The sequence below is a fragment of the Centropristis striata genome, chromosome 11 (assembly GCF_030273125.1).
Source record: "Centropristis striata isolate RG_2023a ecotype Rhode Island chromosome 11, C.striata_1.0, whole genome shotgun sequence".
Taxonomy (NCBI): Eukaryota; Metazoa; Chordata; class Actinopteri; order Perciformes; family Serranidae; genus Centropristis; species Centropristis striata.
Window position 1 is genome coordinate 3,797,058 of NC_081527.1, and position 16,626 is coordinate 3,813,683.

Here is a 16,626-nt window from a genome sequence, read left to right on the forward strand (position 1 = left end):
ATCCATCTACCCTCCCTAAACCTCGTAGTACTTTATTCTCAATATCCTGACTCCCACCTTTTCCTCTACAGCAACATCCCTTCCTCCTTGGCGTCCTCTATATCTACAATTGCCACTAGAGGGCGCCGCTAAACTAAAAACATAAAAATAGACACATGGGTTGGGTTTTTCGGGGGGAGGACTGTCTCAAAAGGGGTCAGACATTCAAAACCATCTCTCAAAAGTAAAATGTATTGTAAAAAAAGTTAATTAAATCACTCGTAAACTAAGTCAAAGTCCCATGTCAATGAGCTCCAACTGCCAGCTATGGACGACTGTTCTTGTTAAAGCAAGGACTTTGAACACACATAACTCTGATAATTCATAGAGGGATTTCAATAAGCCAAACAGAGGAGCCTAAAGGGCGGGAATACTTGCCACGAGCATTCAAAGCACTTAGAGGGGAGCGTTTCCTTAGGTTGTTTTTTACTCACTTTGCCTCAACTTTTTCTCCGTGTTGGATTCTGTGAGCTGCAGACACAGAGGAAAGACAACAATGTGGAAAGCAGCAGTGTTTGTGTTGTTGGTGCTGCTGCACATGGAAATGCAGGTGAATGGTGCTGCAGGTAAGACTGAGGACTCTGTGGCAGACAACTCTAGACCTGAGAAAAAGGTGAAGAAAGAGCAGGCTGAAGCCACCAACACCATTCCTGCAAGTGACACTCCAAGTTTCTTGGGCAACTTGCTGGTGGTGCCCATGGATGGGAGCCACTGGATAGGAATAAAGGCCATTGCCCAAGAAATGGGTCGCCGTGGACACCGGGTCACCGTGGTGATACCAGAGATCAGCATGCGGATGGGTCCAGGGAAACACTACGAAACTGTGACCTATCCTGTTCCCTATGACAAGGCTCATATTGATGCTGTCATGTCCAAAAACAAGGACATGTTGAAAAAATCTGCACTGTCATTTACAGAGAAGATAAGGAACCGTTTCACACAAATCCAGAGGATAACAGGCATTATCCACGACACAGCGGAGAGCCTACTGTTCAATGGCAGTCTGGTCTCACATCTGGCACAGCAGGTGAGTGCAAATAAAACACTAATAAAGAATCAATTCATGAGTGTGTGAAGTAATAGGACTAGTACATCCTGTTGAATACTTACCCTTTCGTCTTATCTGTCTTTAAACCTTTCCACGCTGCAGAACTTTGATGCTGTCCTGACAGTCCCCATGGTGCCCACAGGCTCATTATTAGCTCGGAAATTAGGTGAGTTCTGCCACTCTGTCATTGTTTGTGTTTACCTGTATGGAATGCCATTTAAGTCAGTATTACATCAATAACTTTAAACCATCTTATGATGGGTTGACACAAGCTGTGAAGCCGGATAAGGCCAGAGGCCTTAAGTTTGGATGCCAATGGCTCCTTCCCTACTTCCTACCCCCAGATTTCCACTGCTCTTGTTGGACCACAACAATCTTACAAGCCAGCCTTCATTTTGATCTCAACTTACACACCTGGTCAGTTTCAAGAGTGCATCTTGCACAGTCATGAGGCTATAGGGTGACACAGGAAAGAGTTCTTAATCCAATAGGTAAGTTAGCCTTTTAGCGGTTTGGTCTAACCTCTCAAACTCAATGAGCTTTTTGGTTAGATAACTGAAATAAAGTCTATTGTTTATACAAGCTTATGAGATGATCATGTTTTGTTGTTTGAAGTTTTTACTTGTCCTTAAAAAGGCGGTTGCTAACAAGCGGCTAAATTAGACCTTACAGCCTCTAGTTTTGTTTTTCAGGGCTCTTGCAAACTCTTGTAGATTGTGGATTAGGTTAATAAACTTTTTTTAGGCAACAGTTTTGCTAACTTCTCCAAACTGCTGGTTAGCTTGTTGGAGATCGTCTGAAGCTAACAGTAGTGGTGTTGAAGTCATGCAACCATTGTGTAGTTCTTTATAGCATAACGTTAGCTTTTTACTTGGCTGCATTCATTCTTCAAACAACATAATAGTGGTGTTCACTTGCAGAGATTATCCCACTGAACACAATTCGTCAGCATCAGAAACGTGTGTTTGCCACAGAGCTTATTCTCTGCAATGATCCAAAATCCAATGCAAAAATCCCATAGACGAATTCTAAATAGACCCCATGGAGATGCTAACTCCCTGGTTGGCCTACAAAGAAGTGTAATTTGTTTTCCTGAGTAATGACAAAATAGCCTCACAACAGACAGACGGACAGACATATAAATCAAGCTACTCAAAACTGCTTCTGTTTTAGTTCCCGCTGCTGTAGAATTATTAAGCAATTTGCTAGTGAATGCTAACAAGTAAGAGCAAGTTAGAGCTACTTAGCTAGCTAACTCTTGTCTCATTTATGGTCTGATTAACAGTAAATTAATTCAAGTCAGTACTGCATATTCATCTTTTTCAAGTTATTTTATCAAATTTCCCGGAGACAGACACTTAGTTAGCTTCTGTAGCAACGTGAATTTAGTGGAGCAAAGGAAAGTTTTCTAAACCTTTGAGAGGTCGGGGCACTGAGGTTAGCACTGGCAGAATTTAAGTCGCAAAAGCTACGAACTGAGATAACCATGCCCTTTTAATTTAAAAAGAGAAATGGAAATAAAAAGAGCTGGGAAAAGAACGAGTCATTATGAAAAAAATGTTTATTTATTTCAGTAATTATTCATAGGCATATTTATTGATTTGTGTATTTATTTATTTAATTAAATGGCATTCTGTATATTTTTCTCACCAGTCATCACTAAACCATTTTCAGGTATCCCCACTATAATGTGGATGACTGCAATGCCGTGTAATTTGGATGTGAAGTCTACAGGCTACCCCTCCCCGCCCTCATATGTTCCCCGCTACTTCACCAGATACACGGACAAAATGAACTTCAAGGAGAGAACTGTTAACACTTTGGTGAGCACTTATAATCAGATGCATGCTTTAAGTATGCATGCATGCATCAAATATGACCGCACTATTAGCCACCCATGTCATCCAGTATGGCAATGTAACAAAAAACCCCTTAGTGTGTGTCTCCCTACTTTACTATACATTCATTTGATGACCCAGTTAAACTTGAACTGCATGGCAGCATGAGTTACTTCAGTTTCAGCACTGTTAAAATGTAACTTATACAACTGGTATTAAAGTATTCTGCCAAGCACCTACGCCTTACTTTTTATATCTTATTAGTTTATTGCTCTGATGCCGCTGACCTACAGGTAGCTTTACTGGAGCCGCTGGTTTGCCGACTGATGTACTGGCACTTTGACACAATGGCCTATCAGTTCCTGGGAGAGGAGGTGGGCGTGGCTGAAGTGCTGTCTGACTCCGCTATCTGGCTGACGAGGTAACATGTGCGATTGTGTATATGTACATCTGAGAGAAGAACACACATCAACATTGACTGAGCTCGCATACATACACATAACATGTAAAGGTAGTTTTGCTCTTGCTGTTATTTTATGCCACTCAATCACACTGACAGAAAACATCTTTGATCATCTGTCTCACATTCGGATACATTTTGTGATTCTGTGTTTAAACAGAACTGACTTCACACTGGACTTCCCACGCCCCCTCATGCCTAATGTAATACCAGTTGGTGGAATCAGCTGCAATGTGAGACATCCTCTGCCTGAGGTAACTTTCATTTAGCTCTATACTTCAATACATCTATAACAGTTGGATCTGCTGTGTGTGTGTGTGTGTGTGTGTGTGTGTGTGTGTGTGTGTGTGTGTGTGTGTGTGTGTGTGTGTGTGGAGGATCAAAGGATCAAAGGCTTTGGGGTCGACCAATCAGAGCAGAGCAATCAACGGAATTAACAGAATGTTCCGGCACAGTGACAGCAGCCAGAGGTGGACAGACTGGAATTTCTGGCCTCGAACAGAAATTTTTGGCAAAACCATAATACCTATCATTGATCCGACTTCACTTTGAGCGTCCTGAGTTCTTCCTGAACAGCTACATATGTTTTTTGTGAAGAAAAATGAAGAAATGGCTTTGTAAGAGCGATCTGAAAAACTGGTAAATATGCTTTTCTACAGAAATCTTCCTGCGTTTTTGATATGGGAGCCATTGAGGCTGTTGGTGCGTGTTGGTGGCGCATCTGTGCGTCCTATGCCCAAACTATAACTCTGACAGCTTTACCAGATAATTGTGAGTGAGAAGACAAATTTTCCTATGTTTCAATGTATGATTTATTTCTGTAGAGTGGAATTTGCGGCCTGGAGTGCATTTTTCAAATTTATATTTTGACAATTTTTTCTCTCCCTCTACACTCTGGCGATGATGTCACACACTGTGACACGAACATTCCGTGCAATACACACCCATTATAATCTCAGAATTTCTCCAAAAATGATCATGGTCATTGAAAAGGGATTGATAAAAAACGATATGACCTATCGAAACATGTAATAATACACCGATACACAAGACTTGTGTCTACTGTTTAAAGTTTAAATGGAGTCTCTAGGTGAAATTATGCCGGAGAAGTAGATGTTTGAAAATCTCCAATTATTGTTCTTTTTCGCTCATTTTTTTTCGGCCCTCCCATTCACTTCAATTTCAATGACTTTATGTCGTGAAAAATTTGTATTCAGTAGCGAAAAGTGATAGCAGACTGATCCCGATTAAACCGCACGTTTTGATATATAATTTGTCCTGCAACTCTTCAAGGACTAGTAGCGGGACGAAATTGTGTCCGGAAGAGGAAGAAGAAAAAATCCACAGTATAACAATAGTGCTCCGTGCAATTGTGTTTTAAAAATCAAGGATTGTTCATGGAATATATTCAAATTCAAGTCTATGGGAATGTGCGTGTGTGTTCTTGCAGGATCTGGAGTCCTGGTTGTCAGGAGAGCATGGGTTTGTAGTGTTCACTCTGGGCTCCATGGTGTCAGATCTGCCAGAGGAGACGACCTCCGTCTTTCTTGAAGCCTTTAGACAGATTCCACAGAAGGTACAGGAATATATATAAAAATATATGGAAATGCATTAGAAATCATACATCAATTCAATGAATGACTCTTCTTTTGATAGGTGATATGGAGGTACACCGGGCAGGTTTCCGAGGATGTCCCAGAAAATGTGAAGCTGATGAAATGGGTGCCTCAGAACGACCTGCTGGGTCTGTAAATCCACTGCAACACGTCCTGAAGCTGACTGAAGATGTGTTACAAACCAACATCTGACATGTTTGTTGTGTGTCGTGTGTTAGCTCATCCTGGAGCTCGGGCCTTCATCACTCATGCCGGCTCACATGGTCTCTTTGAGGGACTGTGTCATGGCGTTCCCATGGTGATGGTGCCACTTTTAGGCGAGCAGCCCGACAACGCGGCGAGGTTGGCGAGCAGAAGAGCCGGAGTCGTGCTGGATATTTTTTCGATCACTACAGAAAGCCTTCTTCAGGGACTGAATGAGGTCATCAATGACACCAGGTGAGGGGTCAGAGGGTCAACAGCAATTTAACTTAAAACAATTTTGAGAGTATTGGGGCATTTAAAAATGTGATGACTTTTTCACAAAATATTTCGACATGCTATAGTATGACTTTTTTTCAAATTTTGGACATTTCAAAATATGGTGTTTTTTTGTTATTTCTATAAAAGCCACCCTACTACATGTATAAACAGACTATAATAAGAACATTCTGAGAGTGTTGGGGCATTTAAATTTTTTATGACTTTTTCATGAACATTTTCGACATGCTATAGTATGACTTGTTTCACATTTTTAGGACATATTCTAAAATTGTTGTTTTTATAATATTTTTTGGATGTATTATACTGTTACTATGATCAACAATCGATTTTAAATAATTTTTAGAAATTTTCGGACAAACAACAGAATGACCATATTTTGACATTTTTCGACATGCTATAGTATGACTTTTTTCAAATTTTGGACACGGTAAAATATGGTGTTTTTTGGTTATTTCTGGAAAAGCCACCTACTACATGTATCAACAGACTATAATAAGAACATTTTGAGAGTTTCGTGGCATTTAAAAATTGTTTAACTTATTCCTGAATAATTTCGAAATCTCATAGCATTTTCAAGCAAAAAATGTCCCATGTTTCATATGTTTTCTGAGAATTCTGAGATAATTATCTCATTAATGGTTCATTTTTGTTTCCTCAAGTGAATGCATTGTGTATATTTTCATACCATCTTCCCCACTTCCCTGTTGAACTCCTGCCATCCATCTGTTTCTATCAGGTATAAAGAGAACGTGCAGAAGCTGTCAGCTCTCCATAAAGACCGGCCAGTCGACCCACTGGACCTTTCAGTGTACTGGACTGAATTTGTGATGCGGCACAAAGGGGCAAAACATCTCAAAGCTGCTGTCCATGACCTCAACTGGGTCCAGTACTTCTGCCTGGATGTAATAGCACTTCTTGTTACTGTAGTGCTGCTTTTTATCATAGTGACAGTAAAATGCTTGAAACTATGCCTCAGGAAACTGAGCAGGAAGAGGAAGCAGGAATAACCTGCTGCTACATTTACACCTTCAGCCAGCAATAACACTGTATGGAAAGGGGAGAAAACATAACTGTCATTAAAATATGAATGCAAAGTTAATGCGGTTACAGATTAAAGATGTGACAGAATGTGTGAAGAATAATTGAAGTAACGGGGTGATCAAAAAACTTTTGTTAAACAGAAAATACAGAATATTATTAGATTCCATTATGGTCTGGGTTTGAAGAACAGTGACAATGACATTTTTTGCTTTTATCTTCTCTGGCTCTGTAAGGAGCTGGTCGCACCTTTTTTTTGGCCATTTCCTTCACATCAAAAAGGAGGACACTTTGCATACATAGGACACGCAAGCAGATATTTGTTTGGTATGATCCAGTTTTAAGCAGAGTTGTACTCCAATTAGCTCGATGCTAGTCAGTGCTAGCATGTCTCTCCATAGCTGCTTTGCCTTTGCTGCTCACATCTACATCGCTTCGACATAATGTACAAACAAAATGAAACTCATCCCTAGTACTTTTAAATGCCCTCCCATTTTATTTTGTGATTTTACCTCATTTGAATATCTTGGTTTTATTGTTAACTCTAGGGACCCTGTGTTATTTTTAGTCATCTACCGACCACCCAGACCAAACAATGTTTTTATTCAGGAATTCTCTTCTGAATTACTTTCCGATTTTATGACAAAATTCGATAACATTGTGGTTTAAAGTGATCTTGACATTCATGTCTGTTGTCCCACTCTTTTAGATTTTATGGACACCTTGGAGTCTTTTAACCTCGCTCAGGCAGTTCATGTCCCTACTCACCTGCTTTATGGCCAGACAACCGTTAACTTGTTTACTGTTAAATGAATCCACCCAAGAAATAAAGAAGGACTGTAGAAGAAAGGAACGGAAATGGAAAAGACAGGTTTGCAAGTGTTTTATGAGATTTGGAAAGAAGCTATGGAAAAACTAACATGAAGCAGTTAAAGAAGCAAAAACATCATTATTTTCAAATTTAATTTTAATGAATCATTCTAACCCCAAAGTTTTATTTAAGGTTCTTAATTCAATCATCACGCCCGCTCCTTGTCATATTACTGATCCAGTACAAGAGACATGTCAGAGGTTTTTAGACTTTTTTGATAACAAAGTCACTGATATCAGGAAACAAATCACCCCTTCTGACAGTACTCTATTTTAGCAGAGATATTAATAATTATTTTAATAGTTTTTAATATGTTTTACTATCTGTTTTAAGTGATATTATATCCCACATGAAGCCAACCATGTGCAGCCTTGATTTTATCCCAACCAAATATCTTAAAGAAGTTATTGACCCAGTATTTTAACAACTGTAAATAGTTCCCTCACAGAAGGCATTGTTCCATCTGCCTTTAAACATGCTGTGGTCCAACCTGCTTTGTTTTAGTAAGCTTGCTCCCATTTTGGAGCTTGTCTTTCTTTACCCAATAGGAGACTTACTGTCAAGTTAAGGCTTTATTACAAATAAATAATTGATGGAAAAAAGGCTTTGTTTGGGCTTTGTTTTGTTTTGTTTCCTGTTCTCCTCCTCCTGCAGCTCCTAAATAAACTAAAAACATTTAGATTTTAGAACTAGTTTCTGGCAGAGGGCACTACAAAATCACACAATGATGCAGGATGTAGTTTAACTTTCGCTGAGCACATTCCCAAACAAGTGAGTGATTCAACCACGCCCGCCGATAGGGGGGGACAAACGGGTCTGCTGTCCCGGGCCCAGGGTAGGGGCCCGGGACATATAATACATTACATATAAATATGTAATATTTATTTGAGTTAAAAGCTTTTTATTTATTTTCTTCCTAATTGTCCTTGAACTAGTGGTCAAGAACCCCCCCACCCCAACACAAAAATGGTTTGGCCACTGATCAAACTTTGATGTTGCCGTTTGATTTGAAGTTCGCTCAAAATGTCCGGTAAACACAAGTCCGGTGCTCAGAAACGGAAAGAAAAGAGAAGAAGAAAATGGAGGCCTAAGATTTTATGAATAAATATTTTTTTTTAAAAAGGTGGTGACGGTGAAGCTGGGACTAGTAAAGTGAACGTAGAGCAAGGTAAGAAACAGCGCGGCCAATGTTTACAGCCTTGTAACGTAACCTAACAAGCTCGCTCTAATGTTAACGTCCATTAGCTTGTACGAAAATCCCCCTCTGCTGCTCCTCACCACTAATAATAAATTCTTGATACTGAATTTCTTTTAGCAAACATACAGGGAAATAATGACAGTATATAATAATAAATACATATATAAAAAATAAATAAACAAGCAGGTTAACAAATAAAAATAAAACAGTAACAAAACATTTCAGTTTGAGTTAAACTTCTATGTTCTATCGATTATTTCCTGTGTCTGTGGTAAAACATTTACTTGTTTGATGAAACTGTTAACTCTAATTCACCTGGTGATCTATAACTTCTATCAAATCTAAAGCAGAAATCTTGTTTTTTACTCCGACAGTAACAGAAACAAAGAGTGAACAGAGCTGCTGCTGTCAGTCCCAGTCCACAGTAGAGGCCGATCATTACTGGACTCTCTGGTTGTGGTCCACTTCCTGTTGGAGGAGGATCTGTTCCCTGACTTGGTGTGTTTGGTGTCTCAGGTTGGGGCCGATCCCTCGCTGCTGCAAAGACAACAAACACATCTGACTCATTCATCTGAAAAAAAAACATTTGACTTAAGAATAAAAATCATCATCCACGACAGACTTATGTTCAACATTTCCCAGAAACCACAAGAAGTGCTGTGGAAGTCCATAATCATTTTACTCAGGTTCTTATTAATCTGAAGAACGTTTTACTGGATCAACTTACCAGAAACGTTGAGTCGACATGTACGAGAGCTTCCACCATAACCTGTGGACACCTCACACACATAAAGTCCAGAGTCATTGATCCTGAGTCTGGACACATGAAGTCTGAGTCGTCCTTCTCTGAGGACGTCTTTGTCAAACTGGACTCGTCCTGCAAACTGTTGATCCTGAGACTCTGAGACCTCAACACCTTCATGTAGATGGAACAGGAATAAAGGTCTGAGTTCAGCTAACAGCTGGCAGAAGATAAAAAATCGTTTGGTTGAAGCTTCAGGTTTGGTGGTGAAGGTCCACTCCAGTGTGATGTTCTGGTTCTCCTCTGCCTGATAGGAGCTCTGAGTCACATTCACTACAAATGTTCCTGTTGAGGAGACAGAGAGGGAAAGTGAGGAGCAGACAGACTTTCTTCTTCTTTGTGGATATTAAAGTGAAGGAGTCAACTAACCAGAGACACAGGAGGTCAGGCTGAGGAGCAGCAGGATGCTGCAGATCATCTTCTCCCTGTGAGAGGAGACAGAGGTGAAGAGTCACACACACATGAGCTCAAAGTTCACACATTACACCTGAGACAGAGGAAATATGACAAATACTTATTACACTGAGCAAAGATACAGGAGTGTGTTTCTGACACTAGTTGGCGCCAGTTTTCAACTGACAAAGAAAAAGGAGAAACTGAGCTCTGCAGGTGAATCAGAAGGACTTTCTACGTTTCATTAGTTAAAGTTCAGATCTCAAGTTCAGAGGTAACAACAGTCTGTGTGGAGTCGTTACAACACTTCTTTGTGTTATTATCCTGATTATAAAAACAATATAAACTTCAACCTGTTTGTTTAGTTTCTTTCAGACATATAAAAACTTTATACACTGCAGTGAGCTGCTTATTCTACAGGATTGGTTGAACTCTATACAAAAATAAAAGATGAGGCTGATTCACATTTAACTGCATTTATATCAACATCTGAGAATTTAACTGCAAATAAAACAGTTAGTCTACTTTTAAAACACATTGTGGCTCCATGATAACAGGCTCCATGCAACAGAACATGAGCATCAAAAACTTCCTCATGTTGTTGTTGAAACATAAAGAAAAGCTGTCAGATTGATTCAAGTGTTGAAATGTCTCTTTACTGACAGAATAAAACACATTATTATCTGTTAAATATCGTCACATAATTAATCTGTACATCAAAATATATTATTACATTACCTTGTGTTGATGTTTGCATGTTCTCTGGTCCGAGTTCATAATCCTTCCAACAAAAGTTAAACACGGAGGAAAAAGTTATCAGAAGAACATTTAATTCACTTCTCACAGTCAGAACATGTTCATGTTTCTGCTCAGAAGACGCGAAAAGTGGGTGTAGATGCCAGATCGGCTCGGCTGCCAGATTGGCTGAGTAAATCATACTCCTCCAGCACTACATTTGACTCCACCTTTTATACTACGGTGGCCGACAAGACTCAAACGGACGGCAACGGCCCAATACGTCTCAGTTTGAGAAAACAGCTTCAAGTACAGAAACGATGCAAAATCACAAACTCAAACACAAGTCTAAACGAGGTACAAAACGAGGAACGTGGTCCAAATTAAAAAACGTGCTGCAAAAAACAAAGACAAATGCATCATCATCATCAGACGCGCTGCAAATGGAGAAACGATCTCCAAACCTGCAGGGGGCCCTCAGCGTAACAGCTCAACAGAGAGACACACGGGATGGAGAGAGAAAGAACAGCTGACTGAATCCCAACAGTGTATGAAGATACAGCGGGAACGGTAATGTGACTTTTACTTGATTTTATATATATGTATATATGTGTTTATATATGTTTGCATGTAGATTAGCCTGCTTGACATAAAACACCCGTTTTAATAATACATTAAAAAGCCCTCTTATCACAGTCTCCCATACCTAAACCCTGTCTTTTTTTTTTTTTTCCTTTTGCAGATGTACTGTCCATTCTGTGGATCTGTGCTTACAGCTTCCCCTGCCTTTTGCTGTGCATGTGGCAAAAACATAACTTTTTTAAAGCATGTCAAAGAAGACACGCCTGCCACTCATGCACAAGTTGATGTTGCACAACCTAGCACCAGTGCAGGTAAACAGATTCATGATTTTCATGATGAGTCCGTCTCATCAAATAAGCAATCCAAATACTCCAAAATGCTCTTGTGGACAAGTAGTGACATTTATATTCACCATACTGTGAAATAATAATGCATAATGTAAAATTATGACACGTGAAGCAAATAAGTTGCACTATTGCACTTTGCGCTTTAGGTGAGTGTACAGGTAACAACTTGTCCAGGAGAGCATTTTGGGGTTGTTGGTTTATGTATTTGATCATTTGAAGGACAGACAGACTCATACTGTGCACCTCCATTCTGTTCGCTCAAAACAACAGGCACTGATAATTGAAGGTGATGTACCTACTCTGAAGGTAATGTACCTAATTTGCCATAATGTTGAACTAACCCTTTAAGTTAGAAAATTGCATTTAATATAACTTGTTATATGTGTGTTTATATTGTGTTTTGTATGCAGGTCTGGGACATTCCAGATAGTGTGAGCACACCAAGAATGGAGAAAGTTTTGCAGGGGTAAAAATTGCCTTTGTCAAGTGATGTTTATGCTTCATAAACAAAACAAGTAATCAGTAGTGGAGCAGGGAAATTCATGCATTATTTGTTATTCCTAGACCCTCCAAATGCCAACAACCAGAATCTCATCAAGTAAGTTAAAAAAAAAAAAGATTATACCCAATAGTATTGATTGATTGATTTATGATGTGCATTAGTTCTAAGCAGGTAACAGTTCTGAGTAATTAACTGATTAACTTAAAAAAAATATTTTTTAATTAGGATGGACAGCAACCAACTGCCCAGGAACAGAATCTGAATACCTGTTATAGGTAAGCTGGTGGACAGTTACAACCTTAACATGTTTAGTTAGTGTGTGTAAATATGTGTCCAATGAAGAAAATAATAAATAGTTAAAAAATGGAAGATATTATGCTAACATTTAGCCTATTTCCTGCAATCCCTTTATATTTTTCATACTTTCTTTCTTGGAATATCCAACTGTTCATTAATATTCATTTTTATTGCTAGATTGCAACATTACAAAAAGCTTACTAAAGACCAGTCTTTCTACATTTTAAACAGCTACCAACTCACCCCCAAAGTCAAAATAGCCCGAGAACTCCAACAAACACATTTTTTTAATTTCTGGGTAGTGTAAGAATGTACCTTATATCCAGGTATCATTGGCATGTCATTCTTTGTAAAACAAGCAAACAAACAAAAACAGTCAACTGTGCATTTTATAGGTGAGTCTATGAATTATTTTCTTGCAGCAAGTACACCAGTGTGTATGCACCTATAGTTGTTGACAGTGAGTCTGATGCAGATGACCACACAGACTACCCTGCAGTGGAAAGGTATGATGTTTTACTAGTTAGTACCTCATTGTTATTTTTGGCTCCATTATTGGAAATCATGTACACTGATACTCTCTTACAGTCCACAGGGTTTGAGCTTGAGTGCTGAAAATAAACTCTTTTTACAAATTTTCTGCTTGCACGAAGTTGAATTCCTTGTGGATCAGTTTCTCTCATCAGGGTCATAACATCATCCCTCTTAACAGTCAGAGAGTACTTCAGGCGCAGTGTCTGCCACATTGAACGGTAGCCATAGAGTTGACCTGGACCCTTTAACTCTTCCTGTATGGCAGCACGAACGGTGGCAAGAGGAGAGTAGTCTTTTTGCCTGGATAAAGACATACTTTTCAGCTTCCTCTTCAGGGAGGCTCATATGAACATTGTGTTTTGAAGCCAAAAAATCCAAAATTTCTGCATTGCTGTAGCCGTGATAATAATATCCTTGTATTAGATCCTCGTTTGTGGGGATATCTGATGCTGATCCTGCCAAACATAAAGTGGGATAAAGGCAGAGATTGAATTTTATTAGAAATATAACACTTTGCCTCTGATGGACGATGGACGTCCTTTAACATCAGAACCTGCATAAACGCTAATTTTCTACCCATATGGCAGTGAAACTCACTATCTGCACCTCAATGACACTCAGCTCAAGATTTGGTTAGCTTGCACTGTAACTTTATTACACAACACAGGCCATTAAAAGTCAAATATAATACATTTTACATAAAGACGTGGTGTGAACCGTGGTGTGAACTACATCAATGTTATTAACAAACTGGATATGAGTCCACTTACTGTTGTCTGCATATTCTGCCAAAAATTGCACATTAGAGCCACATGAGCCACAGAACATGTAAATTGTTCCCAGATCTTGTCCACAGCAAGGGCAAAACATAGCCTGGAAAAAAGAAGATAGATCAGTATAATCTAGAAAACTAAAAATGAGAAACGTGATAGCCTAACTAACGTTATTGAGGTGAGTATTAATACTCTTCACTACCTCTCACACCGACACACAATGGAGATAATCTATGACTGCTTACAAGTTAACTGCTGTCATTAACAAGCATACTGTAACACGTAATGTGCAGCGTTGTATGGTATGGGAGACTGTGATAAGAGGGCTTTTTAATGTATTATTAAAACGGGTGTTTTATGTCAAGCAGGCTAATCTACATGCAAACATATATAAACACATATATACATATATATAAAATCAAGTAAAAGTCACATTACCGTTCCCGCTGTATCTTCATACACTGTTGGGATTCAGTCAGCTGTTCTGTCTCTCTCCATCCCGTGTGTCTCTCTATTGAGCTGTTACGCTGAGGGCCCCCTGCAGGTTTGGAGCATGATTCATGATGACATTTGCAGATCGTTTCTCGGTTTGCAGATCGTTTCTCCATTTTGCAGCACGTTTTTTAATTTGTACCTCGTTTAGACTTGTGTTTGAGTTTGTGATTTTGCATCGTTTCTGTACAAGAAGCTGTTTTCTCAAACTGAGACGTATTGGGCCGTTGTAAAGTGAACCTCCTCGTTTTTGTCAGTCATCATAAACTAGAGGCCGCTGCAGTTTTCAGAGCGAAATATGATCAACACGTCTGAGACCATAAGTAGCACTTTTATTATTATTGCAACGTAAGTTATATTTACTTTCGGTTGTCGACGGACACGTTTGATCCTTTGTTTCCATCTCTAACAGTGGACTCACAGATGATTTATAAACACATTTATGCTACATGAGGATACATGGTTGAACATGTTATTAACATTAATGTAGACATATTGTAACAGTCAGTAACGAGTAATGCAGCAGCATTTCCTCTTCTTTATCTAATTCCACATGAAGGTTCCTTTTTTTTTATAATGCCGAAATGTAAACAAATAACGTGTATTTGTAATATATGTTTATGTTATAATGTATGTTTACATTGTCTTCTGACGTCATGCACAGAAAACTCTTACCGTGAATCCAGACTGTAAAGATTTTCAGTATTTCTCTACTCAACACTGCTGATGTGTTGTCTGCATGAGAATTACAGAGCATTATAATAATCTGGAGATTTAACCAGAAACACAGTCACAGATAGTCTGTTATATGTTTAACAGGCTGCTCTGTCATGTAGAATAACAAACACAGATCATGGAGAATGGATACAAGCTGAGTCTGGATTTGTCTCATATTTTATACAACATTTTATAAAGATATTATCTAATGGGAAATAAGTATTCTTGGGCTGCTTCCCTCTTACCTGTGTTCATACATGTGTCGAAACCAAACTAAACATAGTCTATGCTCACAAAATATTGTACAGATGCTGGAGCCAAGAGTGAGAACTGAGTTAGGTCAGAAAGCTTTTAGTTACGCCCCTTTATCATGGAACAATCTGCAAAAAGAATTTAAATTGTCTGAGTTGATCACAATTGGTGAATTTAAATTGATTCTAAAGGATAAAGAAATAATTTCCCTTGGTCAGTGTGACTGCTCCGTATGAGTCTCTACCTCATGTAGAGGCTGTAATTGTATTTAATTGTTTTTGTTAACTGTGTTTTAAATGTTGTAACTTGTCACTTTTTATGCTGCTTTCTTGGCCAGGTCTCTCTTGGAAAATAGATTTTTTTTTTATCTCAGTGAGACTTTTTACATGGTTAAATAAAGGAGATATATTTAGTTTCTTAGTTACTTTCATCTTATTCACCTGCATTTCATCACATTACCTGCATGCACACATCTCACCACTGATCTATTATTCTAATTTAACAGATAAATATGTGTCACATAACACCTGTAATGTGTGAACTTTGAGCTCATGTGTGTGTGACTCTTCACCTCTGTCTCCTCTCACAGGGAGAAGATGATCTGCAGCATCCTGCTGCTCCTCAGCCTGACCTCCTGTGTCTCTGGTGTCTCCTCAGCAGGAACATTTGTAGTGAATGTGACTCAGAGCTCCTATCAGGCAGAGGAGAACCAGAACATCACACTGGAGTGGACCTTCACCACCAAACCTGAAGCTTCAACCAAACGCCTTTTTATCTTCTGCCGGCTGTTAGCTGAACTCAGACCTTTATTCCTGTTTCATCTCCATGAAGGTGTTGAGGTCTCAGAGTCTCAGGATCAACAGTTTGCAGGACGAGTCCAGTTTGACAAAGACGTCCTCAGAGAAGGACGACTCAGACTTCACGTGTCCAGACTCAGGATCAATGACTCTGGACTTTATGTGTGTGAGGTGTATACAGGTTATGATGGAAGCTCTCGCACATGTCGACTCAACGTCACTGGTAAGTTGATCCAGTAAAACGTTCTTCAGATTAATAAGAACCTGAGTAAAATGATTATGGACTTCCACAGTTCTTACATTTCCTTCTTGTCATTTTTTTAGTAATGTTTTTTCTTGACATGAATGAGTCAGATGTGTTTGTTTTCTTTGCAGCAGCGAGGGATCGGCCCCAACCTGAGACACCAAACACACCAAGTCCACAACCAGAGAGTCGAGGAAGGATCGGCCTCTACTGTGGACTGGGACTGACAGCAGCAGCTCTGTTCACTCTTTGTTTCTGTTACTTTCTGCGTAAGAAACAAGATTTCTGCTTCAGAGGTGGATTTGATAGCATTTACAGTCCCCCAGTTGAAGTAGAGCAAACAGTTTAATCAACAACTTTACAAAACAAAAATGAAAAGGTCATAGAACTGTAAGTCAGAACACATCAACAACTTTGATGCTTCACAGACATACAAGAGAAATTATAACAGAATTATATTAAAACTCACTGTTTATTCTTCTTGATTTGTATCAGGAGATTTCTAGTTTACTTTACTTTAATATTGACTCACATTCATTTCAAGTCAAACATTTAGAAGCCGACTATA

General features: G+C 39.0%; 1 protein-coding gene and 1 long non-coding RNA gene across 2 annotated transcripts; both read left to right on the forward strand.

The window, feature by feature from the left end:
- Nucleotides 1-470: 470 nt before the first annotated feature.
- On the forward strand, nucleotides 471-7,257 carry LOC131980456 (UDP-glucuronosyltransferase 1A1-like). Its single transcript, XM_059344703.1, has 9 exons — nucleotides 471-1,066; nucleotides 1,190-1,253; nucleotides 2,762-2,910; nucleotides 3,219-3,346; nucleotides 3,546-3,639; nucleotides 4,836-4,961; nucleotides 5,042-5,129; nucleotides 5,220-5,439; nucleotides 6,221-7,257. The coding sequence occupies exons 1-9, from the start codon at nucleotides 536-538 to the stop codon at nucleotides 6,489-6,491; spliced, it is 1,671 nt and encodes a 556-aa protein (XP_059200686.1). The 5' UTR covers nucleotides 471-535; the 3' UTR covers nucleotides 6,492-7,257.
- Nucleotides 7,258-10,939: 3,682 nt separating this feature from the next.
- LOC131980480 (uncharacterized) lies at nucleotides 10,940-12,010 on the forward strand. The gene is made up of 4 exons (XR_009395228.1): nucleotides 10,940-11,091; nucleotides 11,264-11,414; nucleotides 11,721-11,756; nucleotides 11,861-12,010. It is a non-coding gene; the product is annotated as an uncharacterized LOC131980480 (long non-coding RNA).
- Nucleotides 12,011-16,626: the final 4,616 nt, after the last annotated feature.

Excerpts from the sequence above, each read along its gene's own strand:
- LOC131980456 (XM_059344703.1), top strand. The coding sequence starts at position 536 with ATGTGGAAAGCAGCAGTGTTTGTGTTGTTGGTGCTGCTGCACATGGAA. Across the intron at positions 4,962-5,041 it reads TTAGACAGATTCCACAGAAG|GTGATATGGAGGTACACCGG; the intron begins GTACAGGAATAT and ends TTCTTTTGATAG. Across the intron at positions 5,440-6,220 it reads GAGGTCATCAATGACACCAG|GTATAAAGAGAACGTGCAGA; the intron begins GTGAGGGGTCAG and ends TGTTTCTATCAG.